Source organism: Syngnathus floridae, chromosome 4 (assembly GCF_059516105.1).
Source record: "Syngnathus floridae isolate MCC-2025c chromosome 4, RoL_Sflo_1.0, whole genome shotgun sequence".
Classification (NCBI taxonomy): domain Eukaryota; kingdom Metazoa; phylum Chordata; class Actinopteri; order Syngnathiformes; family Syngnathidae; genus Syngnathus; species Syngnathus floridae.
Window position 1 is genome coordinate 1,950,213 of NC_142416.1, and position 26,471 is coordinate 1,976,683.

At 45.0% G+C, this 26,471-nt stretch overlaps 2 protein-coding genes across 12 annotated transcripts in view; one reads left to right on the plus strand and one right to left on the minus strand.

The window, feature by feature from the left end:
- Positions 1 to 26,471, plus strand: part of LOC148398548 (janus kinase and microtubule-interacting protein 3-like) — a 319,781-nt gene that overhangs the window by 170,405 nt on the left and 122,905 nt on the right. The window lies entirely within an intron of this gene.
- On the minus strand, positions 377 to 5,861 carry LOC148398554 (janus kinase and microtubule-interacting protein 3-like). Of its 3 annotated transcripts, XM_088374489.1 has the most exons (14): positions 5,391 to 5,861; positions 4,938 to 5,131; positions 4,700 to 4,813; positions 3,352 to 4,468; positions 3,197 to 3,267; positions 2,956 to 3,060; positions 2,501 to 2,811; positions 2,228 to 2,290; positions 2,043 to 2,141; positions 1,728 to 1,961; positions 1,535 to 1,594; positions 1,245 to 1,478; positions 1,040 to 1,165; positions 377 to 670 (listed from the first exon to the last, which is right to left on the minus strand). In XM_088374489.1, exons 7-13 carry the CDS (start codon positions 2,567 to 2,569, stop codon positions 1,049 to 1,051), a joined length of 876 nt encoding a protein of 291 aa, XP_088230615.1. In that variant the 5' UTR covers positions 2,570 to 2,811; positions 2,956 to 3,060; positions 3,197 to 3,267; positions 3,352 to 4,468; positions 4,700 to 4,813; positions 4,938 to 5,131; positions 5,391 to 5,861; the 3' UTR covers positions 377 to 670; positions 1,040 to 1,048. The 3 variants fall into 3 exon arrangements, with proteins under 3 accessions (XP_088230615.1, XP_088230614.1, XP_088230616.1); XM_088374488.1 differs by having other exon boundaries at positions 377 to 1,165; XM_088374490.1 differs by lacking the exons at positions 3,352 to 4,468; positions 4,700 to 4,813; positions 4,938 to 5,131; positions 5,391 to 5,861 and having other exon boundaries at positions 377 to 1,165; positions 3,197 to 3,341.

The window sequence follows — 26,471 nt, forward strand, 5'->3', positions numbered from 1 at the left end:
AGTGAGCTGAAGTGCATGGCGCTGAAGATTTGAATCTTTGAAATGCGCTGAGGTCTGACATATCAGGCAGAATGGTTTGCCATCACGTTCAACAAAAAATAGAAACTTTCCCACTCTGATTAAAACGTCCTGCGTTCATCTACGTATTTTCGTTTTGCTGTGCATCTTTTCCCTGCCATTTCGAGAGCCCAATTGACACTCATAGTTTAAAGAAATGTGTTTGCCCATCCTACTTTGTGGAATTTCACCACATGCGCTTTTGACCAAAATACCAAATTGAACTCAAGTGAAGCCAACACGCACAACCCCCCCCCCCACACACACACACACACAAATGTTTATATGAACATAAAAGAGCCGCATGCGGTTCGGGAGTTGCGGATTGGCCAAACCTGTACTATACAACTTTATTTGTATAAAATTTTCACAACAGCTGTCACACAAACAAAGCGGGAAAAACCGAAGACGTGCGTGTTCCGCCCACGCTGGATTTATTTGCACCTTTGAAAAGACACCGTATTGCCGCAGATGTGGCAAAGAGTACTTTTGGGCATCTGAGACGGAAGGATGTCCAAAGCATCACGTCACCTGCTCTGGTAGGCATGGTGGTGGGACGTTGAGGTCAACCGCTTTGGGGTTGGCTGAATCTTTGATCGCAGGATGCCACACACTTGAAGACAGAAGCAGAAAAGCAGAGCTAAATGCAAAATGTACTCACCGGTGACTCCAATTTTTTTCCCCCCTGAAGAAACAGCTGGACGGGTGGCCCCGGCTGGCCAGTGGGACTCTTGTTATTCTGACCCTTTTTAGTGCGCGTTTGGGGCAACAACCGTTTTTTGTGGCGCTCTCTTCTGGTTCAAAAGTGCCCTGCATGTGAATTTGCTTTTCCTGCCTTCTGATTGGATGAGCGCCGGTGTGACGCGGTGCCTCTGTCACCGTGGCGGGGGGTATACGTTGGCATCGGAGCGTCTGCCAACGTCTGAGACCGGCTGGCAGTGTATCGGAGGTGTCGAGTGCGGTGCCGCTGGAGCTCACTCACCAGCTGGTGTTAGGGCCACAGAATGAAGGCCAAGGAGAAGAATAGAAAGAGAAACAGAAACTTCTCCTCCAATTGTTTGATTTGTCTCTTCTGAGCTTCGATGAATTCTTTCAGCTCTTTGTTCCTCTAGGACGGACAAATGGAAAGTGGCATTCAAAAGCCAGTAAGCGTGCAAGTAAGTGCCGGGCTGGCTTTGGGCCCTTACCTGTTGCGCGCTGTGCAGCAGATCCATTCTCTCTTGGAGGATGCAAGCGTCGCGCTCCCTCAACTCGCACATCAGGGCTCGCTTCCATTGGTCCACGGCGCTCCTAAGCTCTTCTCTCTGATCCGCCGTCAGCACGTCATTCACGCCAGCGTGGCTGGCTTTTTCGCCGTCCGTGGCGGGGCAGTCCCGCTGCGGTAGCGCCTCGTACAACATGGCCTCCAGCTCCAGGATCCTCTGGGCCGCAATCCTCGTCCATCAGTGGTCCGGCGGGAGATTTGAGGGAGGCTTACCTTATGAGCCTGGTCCATGGAACACTTCCTGAAGTCCAACTCTTCATCCAGGTAGCCCTTCTGCTTGCAGAACATAGAAGAGCCCAAAGGCACAGCGTCAACAAGCTTCTTTCAGCGCAAAGCCTTCCAAAAGTCACATTTGAGCCGCCGAGTCTCGTGGAGTGCGAACATAAGGAGTTCGACATACACTTACGGCGTTATAGCCCAGGATGTCCAGCTTCTTCATCAGATCACTGATGACGATGTCCGGGGGAAAGGCGCAAGGAGCAATGTAAGGTGTTCTGGGACCTCGGGTTAAGGTTAGGGTTGCGAGGGACGCCTTACGTACGCTCACGCCCTCGGCCTCGCAGTAGATCTGCAAAGGGCTGAGGCCGTCTGGGAAACGGACTTGCAGAAACTTCAAGACGGGGGAGCGCCACTCCCTCTCCTGAAAGGCAGAGGCATGCATCCGTCCGTCCGTCCGTCCGTCACATCTCTGGCCTCAACACGCTTGTGCGAGTCTTCCCACCTCCAGCTCCAGGATGCGGAACTCAAGCAGTTCGTTTTGGTCTCGGATATCCTGGATGTGCTCTTTCAGACGCGCTTCTTCCGCCTCCATCCGCCTGACCTGAAAAGACAGTCAGACCTCATCTGCGGGGCTTCCCGACGGGTGTGACGCCAAGCGACTCCGCCCAGCGCCTTTCTTTCCGTCACCTTTTCGGCCAACTGCTGATTGCTCTGACGCAGCAGCTGCTTCTCCTCCACCCACTTGACATTCTAGAAGAGACAAACGCGTGGACAGCTTTGGAATGTTGTGTCATTTTCATCCACAAATTCTTTGGTTGACTGGAAAATGACATTTGCTTTTCTCCACATTTTCCCAGCCACATTCGGGGGGGGGGTTGGTCCAGTAATGCCAGACGAATGAGTGACTGAAGAATGTAGCTATTTTGTCTGAGAAAAAGGTGTGCTCATTGATGAGCTTACCTGTCCTTGTTGCTTCAGCGCTGACTCCAGATCTGCTACTCTGCTTTGATAGTGACCCATTTCTACCATCAGCTTTTCTCTGGTCTGAAAGGAGGAGGAGGGAGGCTCCTCCTCCTCCTTTCAGACCAGAGAACACCCGAGGCTGGGTGAGAACGGGGAGGCTGCGACCCGGCCGGGGGTTGCGGGAAGGGGCGCCACCTTGATCTCCTTCTCGGCGTCGTAGTCCCCTTCGCTGGTCTGGGCTAGCAGAGCGTAGGCTCGTTGCAGCGCTTGATATTCTTGCGTCAGCTGGCGGTAGCGAAGCTCCGCCTCTTCATGCACACACCAATGCAACACAGCACTAGTACCAGAATCAGTCAGACCGGCGACAAAGCACCCGCGACGCAAAGACGAGTCCGATTCCAGGCTGAAGAGGAATGTTTGGTGCCAATACGCTGGCAGAAATGGCGGGCTACCTCTTCGGGTTCCGTGTCGGGGGTTCTGTCGGTGTGAAAAGACAAGGACGATCCGTCCGAGTCCACCAACACGTCTTCGTCGTAGCCGTAAAATGTTTCGATGACCTGCGGGCGCGGAAGCAAACATCTCTCTGAACAAACTGAAGCGACACCTCACGATGAATCGACGAGAGGAACGATAGCGAGAAAAAGGCCATTTCATCTTGCGCAACACCAAGCAGCCGCAAACAAACAGACTCACCTTGCAGGACCTCACGCTTTGTTCCTCCTCAGAGATTCTCGACGTCGGTATCGTAGCAGCAAATCTCTCTCCTGTCGACACAAATAATCCGCCTTTGAGATTCTTTGGATGCAAAGGGAACGAACGGCTCCGGCGCAGAAACAAACGCGACTCACAATGACATTTCTGACATGAGCTCCTGTCTCCAGAGCCTGAAAAACACGTCACCGGCGATGATTGGAGGGACGCTCGTCTTTTCCAAAAGTGACAACTACAGGGTGTGTCAGGGTTTTCCAGATTATCTTTATCGTATCATTATGTTGCTTTGACTTTGACTGCAACCTGTAATAAATAATATTATTTATCCCTTATTTATCCCTATCGCTTATCCCTTCCTACACAAAGTCGTAAAACACCCCTTGCTATGTTTTGACTAGAGGTCAAGGGCTTCCTCTATTCAATCCACTCTTACACCCACCCTGTTTCTCTTAATTAAAATGCTCGTGCAGGAGCCGAGAGTCAGACTTCATTCGTACAACGGATGGACTCTCCACCTGCAGGTGTCCAAAAGAACTTACTTGTCTCCCGTGTGGTTCTTGCAAAATAAGTTGGAGCGAGCGCAACTCTAACAGGGTGCATTTTGCCACTAGCTGCCTACGGACAATGATGTCGCGCTCGCGGCTCATGGTTGACGGGCTGAGCAGCCGGGCAAGTCCGTCGTTTTCAGCGCACAGCGAGTGGCAAAGGCGCTGACAAAACGGGAGCTTTGAGCTGCTGAAAACGGCAAAACAAGTCTAAAGCGTGTTCAAACGCGTGCGCACAATGCTCCTGCTTGAAAGGTCGGAATTTAAGGGGCCAATTTTTTGGATGGCGGCCGCCGGCCAAGCTTTGGACGGAAAAGGTTTCCTGGCGACAGCGAGCGAGCGTGGCGCTGCCGTACGTGCACCGAGTCGCCTGCCTGAAGACCTTGGACAAGTCGTCGATGATGTGCCGCTGCTCCACAACTTGAAGGAACTCCATTTCACCGTCCTGCTGGCCGCAACCGCGGTCCAGGTCATTGAGCGAACTAGGCCTTCTCTGTGGAACACAAATGCAGTGGACTCTGTTGGCACGCCGCCGTTGTCCGCGTCGACTTACCAAGCTTGCCATCTCCTCGTTCTCCTGGGTGACAAAGCGCACTTTGTTTTCAAGGCGACACAGCACCAGCGAGAGTTCTTCATTCTTCCTGCTCAGGCGTTTGTTTTTGTACAGGAGTGGCAGAAACTGGCTTTCTGTTTCTCTCAGTCGCTTTAGCTGCAAGCATGAAGTGCGGGATGTGAAAGACGCACAACACGCGGGCCAGAACGTATCCATTCCTTTTGCATCGGTTTGAACGGAATCGTGGCTTTGGCTCCCAATAAAAGACATCTACCAGGCAACCGACTCGACGCGCCGCTCAACTAATAAGCAAGCGCAATGGGTGCCTCGCTGGATGGCGCGCATCAAACGTAGCGCAAACCTTCAAGCGTGCCGTCAATAAATTACCAGTTCATTGCGCTCTTCAGAAAGCAGGGCGTTTCGATCCTCCAGGTTCCTGATGACTGCGCTGAGCTCAGCGATTTTCAGATGAAACCGTCGCGTGTCCCGATCCTCCTGAGACTGAAAACGCCCCGCAACACACACACACAAGCACTCGTTCAAAGTTCAAAACTGTTTTTGTGCTACCTTCCTCCAGCAACGAACTAAGTCATGCGTACTGCAAGTGTGTGATGAGGTGGCTTACGCAATGAAGAGGATTGCTAGTAGCGGCGTTGACCCCACTTCCAGGGTAGTTTAGGCCCGCCCTTTGGGAATCCCTCAGGGCAGCGATCTGCTGCTCGGCAGCCTGAGTCTGCAGCTGAAGGCGGTGGACGTGGCCGGCCCCAGGGCTTCATCCAAAACACTAACCGCTCTGTCTTTCAGCTTGATCTCATCCGTCTGGATGTACAAACGGGGAGCGCTCAGGCAGGCGGGCAAACTCATTTGCCAGAATTGTGACAAAAACAAAGAGAGCAACCGGCCAATTTTTTTTCTTGAATCGACTAGAACACCTTTGCTGTGACAAAAGCGAAGCGAGCAACCGGACATTTTCTTCTTGTGAAATAGAATAGAATAGAATGCCTTAGGTGTCATTGCACTGCAGGTATACAACGAAATTGGGAACATAGCCACGCACCGCGCATCTGATCAGTCCTACCAGTCGGCGGATCTCCCTCTCGCAGTCTCTCTTGGTTCGGCTCAGCTCCTCCCGATGCTGGTGATGAGCCGATCGGAGCTCGGCCGCTCGGGACTGCCAGGCCTGCTGGGCCGCTGCCAGGGCTTCTTCCGCGCTCCTGGTGGAGGCGACACCGCTCGGTCTCCCGACACCGCCGCGTCTCCTCCACCTCCGCCAGCAAAGCGCCCCCCCTCCTCACCTGAGCAGACATTGCGCCACACCGGGCCGTTGAGACCGCAACGGAGCGCCGCGACGCTTACTGGGGACAAGCTACACAATACGGTAGCGGCCGCATCGAAGCCCGACGTGGCGTGCGGATAGTCAGACACGGATAGAGCGGATCACCTTGTCCATGGAGCCGTCCCTCAGGCTGAGGACCAAGGCATTCAGTCGCTGGATCTCTCCATCTTTGATTTTGATCACTCTCATCAGCTCCATTTCATGCTGCCGCAGTAATGTCTCCCTGGTAATGGCTAACTCTTTCTGCTTCTCCTCATGGAGTTTGCTTTTGAGTTCCGTCATGGCGGCGGTGGCACGGTGGTGCTCCGCCCGCAGGTCCTGACTTCTCTCTCTCTCCAGACAGCTGACCTGACATGACTTAGACAAACTTTATTGTCATCTTGTCTGCACATGGTGCATACAAAACGAAATTCCGTTGCATACGTCTTACAACAAAGTAGTGATATTGCAGTTGAATAGAAGTAACATATCCTATGAAAATATATATATATACATATACTATATGTATATATATATATATATATTAAAAATAAGTATAAAGTGCAGCAGTGATAATTATGCAATAGTGCAAGTAGGCAAAACAGTATTCAAGAGTGTGCAGAGGAATGCTAAACCATGTATTAAACTTCTATTTAAAGGGTTTATACAAGTTCAGTAAAGTTGGTAGTGCGAGATAGTGCAAGATAGAGGTCCGTAGTGTCATAAAGTACAGTTCTGTGAATGTGTGATGCAGAGTTCAGTTTAGAGCTCAACAGTTCTAGTGTTCAACAGTCTGATGACAGCAGGGAAAAAGCTGTTGCAGAACCTGGTGGACCTGCAGCGGATGCTGCAAACCTCTTCCCGGAGGGCAGCAGGGAGAACAGTCCATGGTGGGGGTGTGATGGTTCATTGATGATGTTACGGGCACGGGACATGCAGCGCTGAGATGAAATGTCCTGAATGGAGGGAAGAGGAGCCCCTATGATCCTCTCTGCTGTCATCACCACTCTCCTCACGTTCTTCCAATCGGAGGCGGTGCAGCCTCCACACCACACAGAGAGACAGCTTGTCAGAATGCTCTCTATGGTGCTCCTGTAGAACGTCCTCATGATGGGTGGGGGCAGGTGGGCTCTCCTCATCCTCCGCTGTAAGTACAAGCGCTTCTGTGCCCTCTTGACCAGTGCCGTAGTGTTCATAGTCCAGGTGAGGTCTTCTGTGATGTGGACCCCCAGGAATTTGGTGGTGCTGACCACCTCCACAGCTGAGCTGTTGATGATCAGTGGAGCGTGGTGAGGCTGTTTTTTCCTGAAGTCGACGATGATCTCCTTCATCTTCTCCTCATTCAGGATCAGGCTGTTTTCTCTGCACCAGCCCACCAGCTGCTCCACCTCCTCTCTGTAGTCCAGGTCGTTGTTGTCTCTGATGAGCCCCACCACCGTTGTGTCGTCTGCTGACTTCACGATGTGATTGGTGGTGAACCTGAGGACGCAGTCGTGTGTCATCAGGGTGAACAGCAGGGGGCTCAGGACGCAGCCCTGAAGGGAGCCTGTGCTGAGGGTGATGACATCAGAGGTGTTCTGTCCGACCCGGACTGACTGAGGTCTGTTGCTGAGGAAGTCTAGCAGCCAGTTGCGAAGGGGGGTGTTGAAGCCCAGGTGTTCCAATTTTCCTACCAGATGCTGTGGGATGATGGTGTTAAACGCTGAGCTGAAGTCCAGGAACAGCCTCCGCACATGGGTGTTCTTCTCCTCCAGGTGAGCCAGGCTCAGGTGAAGAACGGAGGAGATGGCGTCCTGAGTGGAGCGGTTTTGCCGGTCGGCAAACTGGAACGGGTCAAATAATAGGGGGAGTCTGGAAACGATGTGACCTTTAAGCAGCCTTTCGAAGCACTTCATCATAACCGGAGTCAGTGCAACAGGCCGGTAATCATTAAATGAGGTGATTTGAGGTTTCTTCGGCACCGGAATGATGGAGGCAGTCTTAAAGCACGCCGGCACTGTGGCTTGGCCCAGCGAGGTGTTAAAAATGTCTGTGATGACCCCAGCCAGATGACTTGCACATTCCCTGAACACACGCCCAGGAATGTTGTCGGGGCCAGGGGCCTTACAGGGGTTGACTCTCCTCAGGGTCTTCAACACATCGGCGGAGTCAAGGCAGAGTACCTCCTCTTCCTGATGGGGGACAGTTTTAACTGCTGGAGTGCCGTTTAGTGCCTCGAACCTCCCAAAGAAGTTATTTAGACCATTTAGAAAGTCAGCATCAACTACACCCACCGGGGGGGGGGAGAGTGAGTTGTAGTCTGTAATCGCCCGTATGCCTTGCCACATACTCCTGATGTTTTTGACGTCGTGGAAACGATCCTGAAATTTTCGACTGCGGTCTCGCTTCGCTATCCTGATGGCACGGTTCAAGTTGGCTCTCGCTGTCCTCAGTGTCTCCTTGTCGCCAGACTTGAAGGCAGAGTTCCGCGCTCGTAGCGTTTGACGTACCTCCTCAGTCATCCAGGGTCGTTGGTTGCCCCGGGTGATGATATTCTTAGTGGTGCTGACGTCCTCGGTGCATTTGTTGATGTAGGCTGACACAGTCATGGCACACGCATGTCTAATCTACATCGGGAAAACTGGGAGGGAGGGAGGGAGGCAGGCAGGGAGGCAGGCAGGGAGGCAGGCAGTGTCTGTCTGTTGAGGTTTTCACCTTGTTCTTCTCCTGCTGAAGTTCTAACTGGACGTCCATCAGTTTGGTTCTCAGCTCGTCATTGGCGGCCTGAAGGGCGTCCGTTCGCTCCGCCTTGGCCCGCCCTGCCGGAGCTCGTTTGGACATCTCTTACTCGAGTCTCGCCCGGTCGTCAGTCAGAGATCACAACATTTGTACCTGGAGAGCACAAACGCAGCGCTGTTTTCCACTGGCTTCGAACTCAACTTCAATCGGTACCGTAACTTACAACATCATAAACATAGAACTAGCTTGACTTATTCATTGAATAAATGCATTTGGTTCTTCAAAACTGCATCACGCAACATAGCGTGACCGAGACGGCCGTTATCCACCTGCGTGAAGTTATTTGGTGAAATGAATGAGATGTTTAAGACACCATCGTTCTGTCTCTATGTAGATGAAGGGAAATAATCGATTGCTGAAGGTCCAAAGGTGTTGTGATAAACAAATAAACATATTAGTGATTAGTGACATATTTGTGATAAACATATTAGGCAGGATAATCACATATGTTAACGTGACTGCCCACACTGTATTTATTTATGGTTATTTGTTAAATCGAGTACTGTTAGACATGAAATAGGAAGTGTTTAACATAAATGGAAGACGAAAGGGGTACTCACCATTGTAGCTCCTGCTGGTCAATGATACGAGCCTCTTCTTGCAGTGGAAAACATACAGCCAACAAACACCGTGGAACCTAAAGGAATGAAATTAAACATTAACATTTAGCCTCAACCAACATTCACAGATACAACGCAACGCAAACTACACAAACGTAAATCTTTTTAAACACAATGAGTTGTACTTACCGTGTACGCTCTAGACGGTCCACTTGCAAGCAGAAAATAAAGATATTTCTGTTGATAATCGTCGTGTTTGTATCCGGTGTCTCGCTCAAGGCCATTGCGCCCACAGATTTGAATTTTGGCGAGAGTTCAGCCTATTGACGTCATTTCCGCGGTGTAATACCCGCATATCTGAAACGGCAAAGTTAAGAGTAGAGTTAAATAAAGTTTTTAGTCAACGCAATAATTTACAACCGTTGACCAGTCGAAATAATCGTCGAAATTTGGCGTCTGTGGCTGGAAGCAGACGCCGAGTTCGACATTCCTCCCAAACGCCACACTCCCTCGCTTTTCAGGGCTAAAAAAAAACAGCTGTAATTACCTTGTACGCTCTAGACGGTCAAGTTGCAAGCTGAAAACAAAAATATTTGCCTTGTTAGTCATCGTGTTACTAACCGCTGTGTCTTGTTTGCCAGAATTGCCGCTTTCCTACTTCCTGTTGCAAGCCACGCCCACGGATTATAATTTTGCCGTGAGTTCCGCCTATTGACGTCATGTCCGCGTCACATGACTGCGACGTAATATTATCTAAAACTGTTTGTGCGGTATTGTGTTGTTCCGTGCGGTATTGTTATTCTGTGCGGCGTCGTGTTGTTCTGTGCGGCGTCGTGTTGTTCAGTGCGACGTTGTGTTGTTCAGTGCGGCATGGTGTTGTTCAGTAAGGCATGGTGTTGTTCAGTGCGGCATGGTGTTGTTCAGTGCGGCATAATGTTGTTCAGTACGGCATAATGTTGTTCAGTGCGGCATGGTGTTGTTCAGTGCGGCATGGTGTTGTTCAGTGCGGCATGGTGTTGTTCAGTGCGGCATAATGTTGTTCAGTGCGCCATAATGTCGTTCAGTGCGGCATGGTGTTGTTCAGTGCGGGATGGTGTTGTTCAGTGCAGGATGGTGTTGTTCAGTGCGGCATGGTGTTCAATGCGGCATGGTGTTGTTCAGTGCGGGATGGTGTTGTTCAGTGCGGCATGGTGTTGTTCAGTGCGGCATAATGTTGTTCAGTGCGGCATGGTGTTGTTCAGTGCGGCATGGTGTTGTTCAGTGCGGCATGGTGTTGTTCAGTGCGGCATGGTGTTGTTCAGTGCGGAATGGTGTTGTTCAGTGCAGCATGGTGTTGTTCAGTCCGGGATGGTGTTGTTCAATGCGGGATCGTGTTGTTCAGTGCGGGGTGGTGTTGTTCAGTGCGGGATGGTGTTGTTCAGTGCGGCATGGTGTTGTTCAATGCGGCATGGTGTTGTTCAGTGCGGGATGGTGTTGTTCATTGCGGCATGGTGTTGTTCAGTGCGGCATGGTGTTGTTCAGTGCGGCATGGTGTTGTTCAGTGCGGCATGGTGTTGTTCAGTGCGGCATAATGTTGTTCAGTGCGGCATGGTGTTGTTCAGTGCAGGATGGTGTTGTTCAGTGCGGCATGGTGTTGTTCAATGCAGGATCGTGTTGTTCAGTGCAGCATAATGTTGTTCAGTGCAGCATGGTGTTGTTCAGTGCGGCATGGTGTTTTTCAATGCGGCATGGTGTTGTTCACTGCGGGATGGTGTTGTTCAATGCGGGATCGTGTTGTTCAGTGCGGCATAATGTTGTTCAGTGCGGCATGGTGTTGTTCAGTGCGGCATGGTGTTGTTCAGTGCGACATAATGTTGTTTAGTGCGGCATAATGTTGTTCAGTGCGGCATAATGTTGTTCAGTGCGGCATGGTAATGTTCAGTGCGGCATGGTGTTGTTCAGTGCGGCATGGTGTTGTTCAGTGCAGGATGGTGTTGTTCAGTGCGGCATGGTGTTGTTCAATGCGGCATGGTGTTGTTCAGTGCGGGATGGTGTTGTTCAGTGCGGGATGGTGTTGTTCAGTGCGGCATGGTGTTGTTCAGTGCGGAATGGTGTTGTTCAGTGCGGCATGGTGTTGTTCAGTGCGGCATGGTGTTGTTCAGTGCAGGATGGTGTTGTTCAATGCGGGATCGTGTTGTTAAGTGCGGCATGGTGTTGTTCAGTGCGGCATGGTGTTGTTCAGTGCGGCATAATGTTGTTCAGTGCGGCATGGTGTTGTTCAGTGCGGCATGGTGTTGTTCAGTGCGGCATGGTGTTGTTCAGTGCGGCATGGTGTTGTTCAGTGCGGCATAATGTTGTCCAGTGCGCCATAATGTTGTTCAGTGCAGCATGGTGTTGTTCAGTGCGGGATGGTGTTGTTCAGTGCGACATGGTGTTGTTCAATGCGGCATGGTGTTGTTCAGTGCGGGATGGTGTTGTTCAGTGCAGGATGGTGTTGTTCAGTGCGGCATGGTGTTGTTCAATGCGTCAGTGCGGCATAATGTTGTTCAGTGCGGCATGGTGTTGTTCAGTGCGGCATGGTGTTGTTCAGTGCGGCATGGTGTTGTTCAGTGCAGGATGGTGTTGTTCAGTGCGGTATGGTGTTGTTCAATGCAACATGGTGTTGTTCAGTGCGGGATGGTGTTGTTCAGTGCAGGATGGTGTTGTTCAGTGCGGCATGGTGTTGTTCAGTGCGGAATGGTGCTGTTCAGTGCGGCATGGTGTTGTTCAGTGCGGCATGGTGTTGTTCAGTGCAGGATGGTGTTGTTCAATGCGGGATCGTGTTGTTCAGTGCGGCATGGTGTTGTTCAGTGCGGCATGGTGTTGTTCAGTGCGGCATGGTGTTGTTCAGTGCGGCATGGTGTTGTTCAGTGCGGCATGGTGTTGTTCAGTGCGGCATAATGTTGTCCAGTGCGCCATAATGTTGTTCAGTGCGGCATGGTGTTGTTCAGTGCGGGATGGTGTTGTTCAGTGCGGCATGGTGTTGTTCAATGCGGCATGGTGTTGTTCAGTGCGGGATGGTGTTGTTCAGTGCAGGATGGTGTTGTTCAGTGCGGCATGGTGTTCAATGCGGCATGGTGTTGTTCAGTGCGGGATGGTGTTGTTCAGTGCGGCATGGTGTTGTTCAGTGCGGCATGGTGTTGTTCAGTGCGGCATGGTGTTGTTCAGTGCGGCATGGTGTTGTTCAGTGCGGCATGGTGTTGTTCAGTGCGGCATGGTGTTGTTCAGTGCGGAATGGTGTTGTTCAGTGCGGCATGGTGTTGTTCAGTGCGGGATGGTGTTGTTCAATGCGGGATCGTGTTGTTCAGTGCAGGGTGGTGTTGTTCAGTGCAGGATGGTGTTGTTCAGTGCAGGATGGTGTTGTTCAGTGCGGCATGGTGTTGTTCAATGCAGGATCGTGTTGTTCAGTGCAGCATAATGTTGTTCAGTGCAGCATGGTGTTGTTCAGTGCGGCATGGTGTTGTTCAATGCGGCATGGTGTTGTTCAGTGCGGGATGGTGTTTTTAAGTGCGGCATGGTGTTTTTCAGTGCGGCATAATGTTGTTCAGTGCAGCATGGTGTTGTTCAGTGCGGCATGGTGTTGTTCAGTGCGACAATGTTGTTCAGTGCGGCATAATGTTGTTCAGTGCGGCATGGTGTTGTTCAGTGCGGCATGGTGTTGTTCAGTGCGGCATGGTGTTGTTCAGTGCGGCATGGTGTTGTTCAGTGCAGGATGGTGTTGTTCAGTGCAGGATGGTGTTGTTCAATGCGGCATGGTGTTGTTCAGTGCGGGATGGTGTTGTTCAGTGCAGGATGGTGTTGTTCAGTTGGCATGGTGTTGTTCAGTGCGGAATGGTGTTGTTCAGTGCGGCATGGTGTTGTTCAGTGCGGCATTGTGTTGTTCAGTGCAGGATGGTGTTGTTCAATGCGGGATGGTGTTGTTCAGTGCGGGATGGTGTTGTTCAGTGCAGGATGGTGTTGTTCAGTGCGGCATGGTGTTGTTCAATGCGGCATGGTGTTGTTCAGTGCAGGAATGTGTTGTTCAGTGCGGCATGGTGTTGTTCAATGCGGCATGGTGTTGTTCAATGCGGCATGGTGTTGTTCAGTGCGGCATGGTGTTGTTCAGTGCGGCATGGTGTTGTTCAGTGCAGCGTAATGTTGTTCAGTGCGGCATGGTGTTGTTCAGTGCGGAATGGTGTTGTTCAGTGCGGCATGGTGTTGTTCAGTGCGGGATGGTGTTGTTCAGTGCGGCATGGTGTTGTTCAGTGCGGCATGGTGTTGTTCAGTGCGGGATGGTGTTGTTCATTGCGGCATGGTGTTGTTCAGTGCGGCATGGTGTTGTTCAGTGCGGCATGGTGTTGTTCAGTGCGGCATAGTGTTGTTCAGTGCGGCATGGTGTTGTTCAGTGCGGCATGGTGTTGTTCAGTGCGGGATGGTGTTGTTCAGTGCAGGATGGTGTTGTTCAGTGCGGCATGGTGTTGTTCAATGCGTCAGTGCGGCATAATGTTGTTCAGTGCGGCATGGTGTTGTTCAGTGCGGCATGGTGTTGTTCAGTGCGGCATGGTGTTGTTCAGTGCAGGATGGTGTTGTTCAGTGCGGCATGGTGTTGTTCAATGCGGCATGGTGTTGTTCAGTGCGGGATGGTGTTGTTCAGTGCAGGACGGTGTTGTTCAGTGCGGAATGGTGCTGTTCAGTGCGGCAGGGTGTTGTTCAGTGCGGCATGGTGTTGTTCAGTGCAGGATGGTGTTGTTCAATGCGGGATCGTGTTGTTCAGTGCGGCATGGTGTTGTTCAGTGCGGCATGGTGTTGTTCAGTGCGGCATAATGTTGTTCAGTGCGGCATGGTGTTGTTCAGTGCGGCATGGTGTTGTTCAGTGCGGCAGGGTGTTGTTCAGTGCGGCATGGTGTTGTTCAGTGCAACATAATGTTGTCCAGTGCGCCATATTGTTGTTCAGTGCGGCATGGTGTTGTTCAGTGCGGGATGGTGTTGTTCAGTGCGGCATGGTGTTGTTCAATGCGGCATGGTGTTGTTCAGTGCGGGATGGTGTTGTTCAGTGCAGGATGGTGTTGTTCAGTTGGCATGGTGTTGTTCAGTGCGGAATGGTGTTGTTCAGTGCGGCATGGTGTTGTTCAGTGCGGCATGGTGTTGTTCAGTGCAGGATGGTGCTGTTCAATGCGGGATGGTGTTGTTCAGTGCGGGATGGTGTTGTTCAGTGCAGGATGGTGTTGTTCAGTGCGGCATGGTGTTGTTCAGTGCGGCATGGTGTTGTTCAGTGCGGGATGGTGTTGTTCATTGCGGCATGGTGTTGTTCAGTGCGGCATGGTGTTGTTCAGTGCGGCATGGTGTTGTTCAATGCGGCATGGTGTTGTTCAGTTCGGGATGGTGTTGTTCAGTGCGGCATGGTGTTGTTCAGTGCGGCATGGTGTTGTTCAGTGCGGGATGGTGTTGTTCATTGCGGCATGGTGTTGTTCAGTGCGGCATGGTGTTGTTCAGTGCGGCATGGTGTTGTTCAGTGCGGCATAATGTTGTTCAGTGCGGCATAATGTTGTTCAGTGCGGCATGGTGTTGTTCAGTGCGGGATGGTGTTGTTCAGTGCAGGATGGTGTTGTTCAGTGCGGGATGGTGTTCAATGCGGGATCGTGTTGTTCAGTGCGGCATGGTGTTGTTCAGTGCGGCATGGTGTTGTTCAGTGCGGCATGGTGTTGTTCAGTGCGGCATGGTGTTGTTCATTTCGGCATAATGTTGTTCAGTGCGGCATAATGTTGTTTAGTGCGGCATGGTGTTGTTCAGTGCGGGATGGTGTTGTTCAGTGCGTTATAATGTTGTTCAGTGCGGCATGGTGTTGTTCAGTGCGGCATGGTGTTGTTCAGTGCGGCATGGTGTTGTTCAGTGCGGCATAATGTTGTTCAGTGCGGCATAATGTTGTTCAGTGCGGCATGGTGTTGTTCAGTGCGGGATGGTGTTGTTCAGTGCGGGATGGTGTTGTTCAGTGCGGCATGGTGTTCAATGCGGAATGGTGTTGTTCAGTGCAGGATGGTGTTGTTCAGTGCGGCATGGTGTTGTTCAGTGCGGCATAATGTTGTTCAGTGCGGCATGGTGTTGTTCAGTGCGGCATGGTGTTGTTCAGTGCGGCATGGTGTTGTTCAGTGCGGCATGGTGTTGTTCAGTGCGGCATAATGTTGTTCAGTGCGGCATGGTGTTGTTCAGTGCGGCATGGTGTTGTTCAGTGCGGCATAATGTTCAGTGCGGCATAATGTTGTTCAGTGCGGCATGGTGTTGTTCAGTGCGGGATGGTGTTGTTCAGTGCAGGATGGTGTTGTTCAGTGCGGCATGGTGTTCAGTGCGGGATGGTGTCTTTCAGTGCGGCATGGTGTCGTTCAGTGCGGCATGGTGTCTTTCAGTGCGGCATGGTGTCGTTCAGTGAGGCATGGTGTTGTTCAGTGCGGGATGGTGTTGTTCAGTGTGGCATGGTGTTCAGTGCGGCATGGTGTTGTTCAGTGCGGTATCGTGTTGTTCAGTGCGGTATCGTGTTTCTCAGTGCGGTATCGTGTTGTTCAGTGCAGTATCGTTGTGTTGTTCGTATTGTGTTGTGTTGTTCGTAATGTGTTGTGTTGTTCGTATTGTGTTGTGTTGTTCATATTGTGTTGTTCATATTGTGTTGAGTTGTTCGTATTGTGTTGTGTTGTTCGTATTGTGTTGCCTTTAACACTTAGCCTCTAACACTTAGCCTCTAACACTTAGCCTCTAGCATCTAGAAGGTAAATAAATAGGAAGGAAGGACTCACCGGTGACGTCTTCGCCCACGTCCAAGCGTTGTACTTTGTATTTTCATCCTTCTGACAGTGGAAAACATAGCCAACAAACACCGTGGAACCTAAACGAATGAAAGAAAACTATCATTTGGCCACAACCAACATTCACAGATACAACACAATGTGACGTGCGGGGTTGAGGTTAAAGGTTGAGTGAAGGGCCCTCGTTTTAAACTACTTTTTTGAAAAGGATTGGGAACAAGTAAGACGTATTTAATTTATTTAATGGGAAGTAGTAAGAGCTATTGAATTTAATCTATGTATTATATTCTATTGTATTGTATTCTGTTGTATTCTTTTGGATTGTATTCACACTAACCCCACTAAAACTTCAGCCCACAAAAACTCGCCTCTGGCGCCTAGCCTCTGGCACTTAGCCTCTAACACTTAGCCTTTAACACTTAGCCTTTAACACTTAGCCTTTAACACTTAGCCTAGAAGGTGAATAAATAGGGTTAAAGGTTGAGTGAAGGGACCTCGTTTTAAACTACTTTTTTGAAAAGGAGTGGGAACAAGTAAGACGTATTTAATTTATTTAATGGGAAGTAGTAAGACTTATTAAATTTATTTAATCTACTTTTCTTCCCAGGCAAAATTTGATGTGCTGCAATTCCAAATTTCCAAAGTGAATGAAGGAATGAAGTCCTTTAAATTATGATTTTGTATAAATACTAGGCATTAACACAAAATCGACGGCACAAAATGGGCAGACTTTACTTGTTTGAAAAGGACTGGTTACAAGACAGACTTTTTTAATTTATTTAATGGGAAGAAGACTTATTTAGTTTAATTGATCTATTTTTGTTCCCTGGCAAAATTCGATTTGCTGCAATTCCAAATTTCCAAAGTGAATGAAGGAAAGAAGTCGTTTAAATTATGATTTTGTTTAAATACTAGGCATAGACACAAAATCTACGGCACAAAATGGGCAGACTTTACTTGTTTGAAGAGGACTGGTTACAAGACAGACTTTTCTGATTTATTTAATGGGAAGAAGACTTATTTAGTTTATTTAATCTATTTGTGTTCCCTGGCAAAATTGGATTTGCTGAAATTGTATTTTGCCAAATCTTGCCTTGAGACCTGATAGGAAGTATTAAACGCTTAGTTAAATCAATACAAGTTGGTAATAAGAGCGAGTAATGTTGGTTGAACCGATGAATGAAGGTTGAAAGCAATTTAAATTATGACTTTGTATAAATACTAGATATTAACAGAACATCTACTGCGCGAAATGGGCAGAGTTTACTTGTTTGAGAAGGAGTGGCTTATTCAAAACTAAGATTTATTTAATCTGTTTGTTCCCAGGCAAAATTGGATGTGATGCAATTCCAAATTTCACCACATGATGGTGCCCAATTTTGACTTCATAGGACATATTAAACACTTAGCTTGTTATTATGTTCAAGGTAATCAGATTTGTTTATTATTCTAATGGCCTCTTCAAAACTATTCTGGATTACTACTTTGGATCTATTCTACATTACTTGGCAACAACATACTCTGTAACAGATTAGGCAGTATAATCATATATGTTAACTTGAGAGTGCCCACACTCAATCTACTTATCGTGATGTGTTAAATCAATTACTGTTAGACATTATTTGTCTGATAATCTACCAAATCTTTGAATTGAAGAATTTGTGATTTAATTAATAGCTTGTTCAGGGTAATCAGACTTGTATATAATTCTAATGGCCTTCTTTTGAAAACTATTCTGAATTACAACTTTGGATCTTATATTACTTTGCAACAATCTACTCGGTGACAGATTAGGCAGTATAATCACATATGTTAACTTCAGTGCCCACACTGTATTTATTTATGGTTATTTGTTAAATCAAGTACTGTTAGACATGAAATAGGAAGTGTTTAACATAAATGTTATGGCTACTCACCATTGTAGCTCGCTCCTGGTCAATGATACGAGCCTCTTCTTGCAGTGGAAAACTTGCAGCCAACAAACACCGTGGAACCTAAAGGAATGAAATTAAACATTAACATTTCGCCTCGACCAATTTTCACACGTACAACGCAACGCGGCTACACTTCTGCTATTACAAACGTAAATCTCCTTAAACACAATGAGTGTTACTTACCGTGTACGCTCTAGACGGTCCAGTTGCAAGCAGAAAATAAAGATATTTCCGTTGATAATCGTCACTGCTCAGTGGCTCACGGCCATCGCGCCAACAGATTTGAATTTTGGCGGAGGTTCGGGCAATTACGTCATATCCGCGGCACATGACTGCGACGTAATACCCGCTTATCTGAAACGGCAGTTAAAAGTAGAGTTACATCAAGTTTTCTTGGAACCTAAACGAATGAAAGAAAACTATCATTTGGCCACAACCAACATTCACAGATACAACACAACGTGCGGGGTTGAGGTTAAAGATTGAGTGAAGGGCCCTCGTTTTAAACTACTGTTTTGAAAAGGAGTGGGAACAAGTAAGACGTATTTAATTTATTTAATGGGAAGTAGTAAGACTTATTAAATTTATTTAATCTACTTTTCTTCCCAGGCAAAATTTGATGTGCTGCAATTCCAAATTTCCAAAGTGAATGAAGGAATGAAGTCCTTTAAATTATGATTTTGTATAAATACTAGGCATTAACACAAAATCGACGGCACAAAATGGGCAGACTTTACTTGTTTGAAAAGGACTGGTTACAAGACAGACTTTTTTAATTTATTTAATGGGAAGAAGACTTATTTAGTTTAATTGATCTATTTTTGTTCCCTGGCAAAATTCGATTTGCTGCAATTCCAAATTTCCAAAGTGAATGAAGGAAAGAAGTCGTTTAAATTATGATTTTGTTTAAATACTAGGCATAGACACAAAATCTACGGCACAAAATGGGCAGACTTTACTTGTTTGAAGAGGACTGGTTACAAGACAGACTTTTCTGATTTATTTAATGGGAAGAAGACTTATTTAGTTTATTTAATCTATTTTTGTTCCCTGGCAAAATTGGATTTGCTGAAACTGTATTTTGCCAAATCTTGCCTTGAGACCTGATAGGAAGTATTAAACGCTTAGTTAAATCAATACAAGTTGGTAATAAGAGCGAGTAATGTTGGTTGAACCGATGAATGAAGGTTGAAAGCAATTTAAATTATGACTTTGTATAAATACTAGATATTAACAGAACACCTACTGCGCGAAATGGGCAGAGTTTACTTGTTTGAGAAGGAGTGGCTTATTCAAAACTAAGATTTATTTAATCTGTTTGTTCCCAGGCAAAATTGGATGTGATGCAATTCCAAATTTCACCACATGATGGTGCCCAATTTTGACTTCATAGGACATATTAAACACTTAGCTTGTTATTATGTTCAAGGTAATCAGATTTGTTTATTATTCTAATGGCCTCTTCAAAACTATTCTGGATTACTACTTTGGATCTATTCTACATTACTTGGCAACAACATACTCTGTAACAGATTAGGCAGTATAATCATATATGTTAACTTGAGAGTGCCCACACTCAATCTACTTATCGTGATGTGTTAAATCAATTACTGTTAGACATTATTTGTCTGATAATCTACCAAATCTTTGAATTGAAGAATTTGTGATTTAATTAATAGCTTGTTCAGGGTAATCAGACTTGTATATAATTCTAATGGCCTTCTTTTGAAAACTATTCTGAATTACAACTTTGGATCTTATATTACTTTGCAACAATCTACTCGGTGACAGATTAGGCAGTATAATCACATATGTTAACTTCAGTGCCCACACTGTATTTATTTATGGTTATTTGTTAAATCAAGTACTGTTAGACATGAAATAGGAAGTGTTTAACATAAATGTTATGGCTACTCACCATTGTAGCTCGCTCCTGGTCAATGATACGAGCCTCTTCTTGCAGTGGAAAACTTGCAGCCAACAAACACCGTGGAACCTAAAGGAATGAAATTAAACATTAACATTTCGCCTCGACCAATTTTCACACGTACAACGCAACGCGGCTACACTTCTGCTATTACAAACGTAAATCTCCTTAAACACAATGAGTGTTACTTACGGTGTACGCTCTAGACGGTCCAGTTGCAAGCAGAAAATAAAGATATTTCCGTTGATAATCGTCGCTGCTCAGTGGATCACGGCCATCGCGCCAACAGATTTGAATTTTGGCGGAGGTTCGGGCAATTACGTCATATCCGCGGCACATGACTGCGACGTAATACCCGCTTATCTGAAACGGCAGTTAAAAGTAGAGTTACATCAAGTTTTCTTGGAACCTAAACGAATGAAAGAAAACTATCATTTGGCCACAACCAACATTCACAGATACAACACAACGTGCGGGGTTGAGGTTAAAGATTGAGTGAAGGGCCCTCGTTTTAAACTACTGTTTTGAAAAGGAGTGGGAACAAGTAAGACGTATTTAATTTATTTAATGGGAAGTAGTAAGACTTATTAAATTTATTTAATCTACTTTTCTTCCCAGGCAAAATTTGATGTGCTGCAATTCCAAATTTCCAAAGTGAATGAAGGAATGAAGTCCTTTAAATTATGATTTTGTATAAATACTAGGCATTAACACAAAATCGACGGCACAAAATGGGCAGACTTTACTTGTTTGAAAAGGACTGGTTACAAGACAGACTTTTTTAATTTATTTAATGGGAAGAAGACTTATTTAGTTTAATTGATCTATTTTTGTTCCCTGGCAAAATTCGATTTGCTGCAATTCCAAATTTCCAAAGTGAATGAAGGAAAGAAGTCGTTTAAATTATGATTTTGTTTAAATACTAGGCATAGACACAAAATCTACGGCACAAAATGGGCAGACTTTACTTGTTTGAAGAGGACTGGTTACAAGACAGACTTTTCTGATTTATTTAATGGGAAGAAGACTTATTTAGTTTATTTAATCTATTTTTGTTCCCTGGCAAAATTGGATTTGCTGAAACTGTATTTTGCCAAATCTTGCCTTGAGACCTGATAGGAAGTATTAAACGCTTAGTTAAATCAATACAAGTTGGTAATAAGAGCGAGTAATGTTGGTTGAACCGATGAATGAAGGTTGAAAGCAATTTAAATTATGACTTTGTATAAATACTAGATATTAACAGAACATCTACTGCGCGAAATGGGCAGAGTTTACTTGTTTGAGAAGGAGTGGCTTATTCAAAACTAAGATTTATTTAATCTGTTTGTTCCCAGGCAAAATTGGATGTGATGCAATTCCAAATTTCACCACATGATGGTGCCCAATTTTGACTTCATAGGACATATTAAACACTTAGCTTGTTATTATGTTCAAGGTAATCAGATTTGTTTATTATTCTAATGGCCTCTTCAAAACTATTCTGGATTACTACTTTGGATCTATTCTACATTACTTGGCAACAACATACTCTGTAACAGATTAGGCAGTATAATCATATATGTTAACTTGAGAGTGCCCACACTCAATCTACTTATCGTTATGTGTTAAATCAATTACTGTTAGACATTATTTGTCTGATAATCTACCAAATCTTTGAATTGAAGAATTTGTGATTTAATTAATAGCTTGTTCAGGGTAATCAGACTTGTATATAATTCTAATGGCCTTCTTTTGAAAACTATTCTGAATTACAACTTTGGATCTTATATTACTTTGCAACAATCTACTCGGTGACAGATTAGGCAGTATAATCACATATGTTAACTTCAGTGCCCACACTGTATTTATTTATGGTTATTTGTTAAATCAAGTACTGTTAGACATGAAATAGGAAGTGTTTAACATAAATGTTATGGCTACTCACCATTGTAGCTCGCTCCTGGTCAATGATACGAGCCTCTTCTTGCAGTGGAAAACTTGCAGCCAACAAACACCGTGGAACCTAAAGGAATGAAATTAAACATTAACATTTCGCCTCGACCAATTTTCACACGTACAACGCAACGCGGCTACACTTCTGCTATTACAAACGTAAATCTCCTTAAACACAATGAGTGTTACTTACCGTGTACGCTCTAGACGGTCCAGTTGCAAGCAGAAAATAAAGATATTTCCGTTGATAATCGTCGCTGCTCAGTGGCTCACGGCCATCGCGCCAACAGATTTGAATTTTGGCGGAGGTTCGGGCAATTACGTCATATCCGCGGCACATGACTGCGACGTAATACCCGCTTATCTGAAACGGCAGTTAAAAGTAGAGTTACATCAAGTTTTCTTGGAACCTAAACGAATGAAAGAAAACTATCATTTGGCCACAACCAACATTCACAGATACAACACAACGTGCGGGGTTGAGGTTAAAGATTGAGTGAAGGGCCCTCGTTTTAAACTACTGTTTTGAAAAGGAGTGGGAACAAGTAAGACGTATTTAATTTATTTAATGGGAAGTAGTAAGACTTATTAAATTTATTTAATCTACTTTTCTTCCCAGGCAAAATTTGATGTGCTGCAATTCCAAATTTCCAAAGTGAATGAAGGAATGAAGTCCTTTAAATTATGATTTTGTATAAATACTAGGCATTAACACAAAATCGACGGCACAAAATGGGCAGACTTTACTTGTTTGAAAAGGACTGGTTACAAGACAGACTTTTTTAATTTATTTAATGGGAAGAAGACTTATTTAGTTTAATTGATCTATTTTTGTTCCCTGGCAAAATTCGATTTGCTGCAATTCCAAATTTCCAAAGTGAATGAAGGAAAGAAGTCGTTTAAATTATGATTTTGTTTAAATACTAGGCATAGACACAAAATCTACGGCACAAAATGGGCAGACTTTACTTGTTTGAAGAGGACTGGTTACAAGACAGACTTTTCTGATTTATTTAATGGGAAGAAGACTTATTTAGTTTATTTAATCTATTTTTGTTCCCTGGCAAAATTGGATTTGCTGAAACTGTATTTTGCCAAATCTTGCCTTGAGACCTGATAGGAAGTATTAAACGCTTAGTTAAATCAATACAAGTTGGTAATAAGAGCGAGTAATGTTGGTTGAACCGATGAATGAAGGTTGAAAGCAATTTAAATTATGACTTTGTATAAATACTAGATATTAACGGAACATCTACTGCGCGAAATGGGCAGAGTTTACTTGTTTGAGAAGGAGTGGCTTATTCAAAACTAAGATTTATTTAATCTGTTTGTTCCCAGGCAAAATTGGATGTGATGCAATTCCAAATTTCACCACATGATGGTGCCCAATTTTGACTTCATAGGACATATTAAACACTTAGCTTGTTATTATGTTCAAGGTAATCAGATTTGTTTATTATTCTAATGGCCTCTTCAAAACTATTCTGGATTACTACTTTGGATCTATTCTACATTACTTGGCAACAACATACTCTGTAACAGATTAGGCAGTATAATCATATATGTTAACTTGAGAGTGCCCACACTCAATCTACTTATCGTGATGTGTTAAATCAATTACTGTTAGACATTATTTGTCTGATAATCTACCAAATCTTTGAATTGAAGAATTTGTGATTTAATTAATAGCTTGTTCAGGGTAATCAGACTTGTATATAATTCTAATGGCCTTCTTTTGAAAACTATTCTGAATTACAACTTTGGATCTTATATTACTTTGCAACAATCTACTCGGTGACAGATTAGGCAGTATAATCACATATGTTAACTTCAGTGCCCACACTGTATTTATTTATGGTTATTTGTTAAATCAAGTACTGTTAGACATGAAATAGGAAGTGTTTAACATAAATGTTATGGCTACTCACCATTGTAGCTCGCTCCTGGTCAATGATACGAGCCTCTTCTTGCAGTGGAAAACTTGCAGCCAACAAACACCGTGGAACCTAAAGGAATGAAATTAAACATTAACATTTCGCCTCGACCAATTTTCACACGTACAACGCAACGCGGCTACACTTCTGCTATTACAAACGTAAATCTCCTTAAACACAATGAGTGTTACTTACCGTGTACGCTCTAGACGGTCCAGTTGCAAGCAGAAAATAAAGATATTTCCGTTGATAATCGTCGCTGCTCAGTGGCTCACGGCCATCGCGCCAACAGATTTGAATTTTGGCGGAGGTTCGGGCAATTACGTCATATCCGCGGCACATGACTGCGACGTAATACCCGCTTATCTGAAACAGCAGTTAAAAGTAGAGTTACATCAAGTTTTCTTGGAACCTAAACGAATGAAAGAAAACTATCATTTGGCCACAACCAACATTCACAGATACAACACAACGTGCGGGGTTGAGGTTAAAGATTGAGTGAAGGGCCCTCGTTTTAAACTACTGTTTTGAAAAGGAGTGGGAACAAGTAAGACGTATTTAATTTATTTAATGGGAAGTAGTAAGACTTATTAAATTTATTTAATCTACTTTTCTTCCCAGGCAAAATTTGATGTGCTGCAATTCCAAATTTCCAAAGTGAATGAAGGAATGAAGTCCTTTAAATTATGATTTTGTATAAATACTAGGCATTAACACAAAATCGACGGCACAAAATGGGCAGACTTTACTTGTTTGAAAAGGACTGGTTACAAGACAGACTTTTTTAATTTATTTAATGGGAAGAAGACTTATTTAGTTTAATTGATCTATTTTTGTTCCCTGGCAAAATTCGATTTGCTGCAATTCCAAATTTCCAAAGTGAATGAAGGAAAGAAGTCGTTTAAATTATGATTTTGTTTAAATACTAGGCATAGACACAAAATCTACGGCACAAAATGGGCAGACTTTACTTGTTTGAAGAGGACTGGTTACAAGACAGACTTTTCTGATTTATTTAATGGGAAGAAGACTTATTTAGTTTATTTAATCTATTTTTGTTCCCTGGCAAAATTGGATTTGCTGAAACTGTATTTTGCCAAATCTTGCCTTGAGACCTGATAGGAAGTATTAAACGCTTAGTTAAATCAATACAAGTTGGTAATAAGAGCGAGTAATGTTGGTTGAACCGATGAATGAAGGTTGAAAGCAATTTAAATTATGACTTTGTATAAATACTAGATATTAACAGAACATCTACTGCGCGAAATGGGCAGAGTTTACTTGTTTGAGAAGGAGTGGCTTATTCAAAACTAAGATTTATTTAATCTGTTTGTTCCCAGGCAAAATTGGATGTGATGCAATTCCAAATTTCACCACATGATGGTGCCCAATTTTGACTTCATAGGACATATTAAACACTTAGCTTGTTATTATGTTCAAGGTAATCAGATTTGTTTATTATTCTAATGGCCTCTTCAAAACTATTCTGGATTACTACTTTGGATCTATTCTACATTACTTGGCAACAACATACTCTGTAACAGATTAGGCAGTATAATCATATATGTTAACTTGAGAGTGCCCACACTCAATCTACTTATCGTGATGTGTTAAATCAATTACTGTTAGACATTATTTGTCTGATAATCTACCAAATCTTTGAATTGAAGAATTTGTGATTTAATTAATAGCTTGTTCAGGGTAATCAGACTTGTATATAATTCTAATGGCCTTCTTTTGAAAACTATTCTGAATTACAACTTTGGATCTTATATTACTTTGCAACAATCTACTCGGTGACAGATTAGGCAGTATAATCACATATGTTAACTTCAGTGCCCACACTGTATTTATTTATGGTTATTTGTTAAATCAAGTACTGTTAGACATGAAATAGGAAGTGTTTAACATAAATGTTATGGCTACTCACCATTGTAGCTCGCTCCTGGTCAATGATATGAGCCTCTTCTTGCAGTGGAAAACTTGCAGCCAACAAACACCGTGGAACCTAAAGGAATGAAATTAAACATTAACATTTCGCCTGGACCAACATTCACACGTACAACGCAACGCGGCTACACTTCTGCTATTACAAACGTAAATCTCCTTAAACACAACGAGTGTTACTTACCGTGTACGCTCTAGGCAAAATTGGATGTGATGCAATTCCAAATCTATCTGAAACGGCAGTTAAAAGTAGAGTTACATCAAGTTTTCTTTTTTAATCAACACAATCATTTACAACCGTTGACCAGAAAGAATCGTCGAAATTCGACGTCCCCCACAAACGCCACGCTCACTCGCTTTTCAGGGCAACAAAAGTACTTCTTTTTAAAAACGATGAGTTGTACTTACCGTGTACGCTCTGGACGGTCCAGTTGCAAGCAGAAAATAAAAATATTTCTCTTGTTAGTCGTATGTTACCATCCGCTGTGTCTTTGTCAACATCGCCGCCATTTTCCTACTTCCTGCTGCGAGCCACGCCCACGGATTTAAATTTGGGCGGAAGCTCTTTCCATTGGCGTCGTTTTCGCGTATAGCAAATCCGATTGGTTGGGAAGGGGGCACGGTTATGCAGCCGAGGGGTCCTGTGATCGGTGGGATGTAAAGTAGGCGTCGACGTCACGTCCGCGTCACGTGACCACGACGTGGCAGACGTCATATAGCAACCGCTGTTTTGTTTAGTAGACTTACAGTTGTTATGCATTGACATAATGGCGCACACACCAAATAGATTTAAATAAATTAAATAATTCTTCTGCCCACTCTCTTTTAAACAAGTTAACTCTCCCCGCGGATTTGAATTCCGGCGAAAGTTACGCCCATCGACGTCACGTATGTCACGTGACCACGACGTGGCAGATGTCATATAGCAACCGCTGTTTTGTTTAGTAGATTTACAGTTGTTATGCATTGGCATAATGGTGTGCACTCAAAATAGATTTAAATAAATTAAATATTTCTTCTGCCCACTCCCTTTTAAAC

Excerpts from the sequence above, each read along its gene's own strand:
- LOC148398554 (XM_088374489.1), bottom strand. The coding sequence starts at position 2,569 with ATGGTAGAAATGGGTCACTATCAAAGCAGAGTAGCAGATCTGGAGTCA. Across the intron at positions 1,962-2,042 it reads TCCGCATCCTGGAGCTGGAG|GAGAGGGAGTGGCGCTCCCC; the intron begins GTGGGAAGACTC and ends TCTGCCTTTCAG. Across the intron at positions 1,479-1,534 it reads CCATGGACCAGGCTCATAAG|AGGATCCTGGAGCTGGAGGC; the intron begins GTAAGCCTCCCT and ends ATTGCGGCCCAG.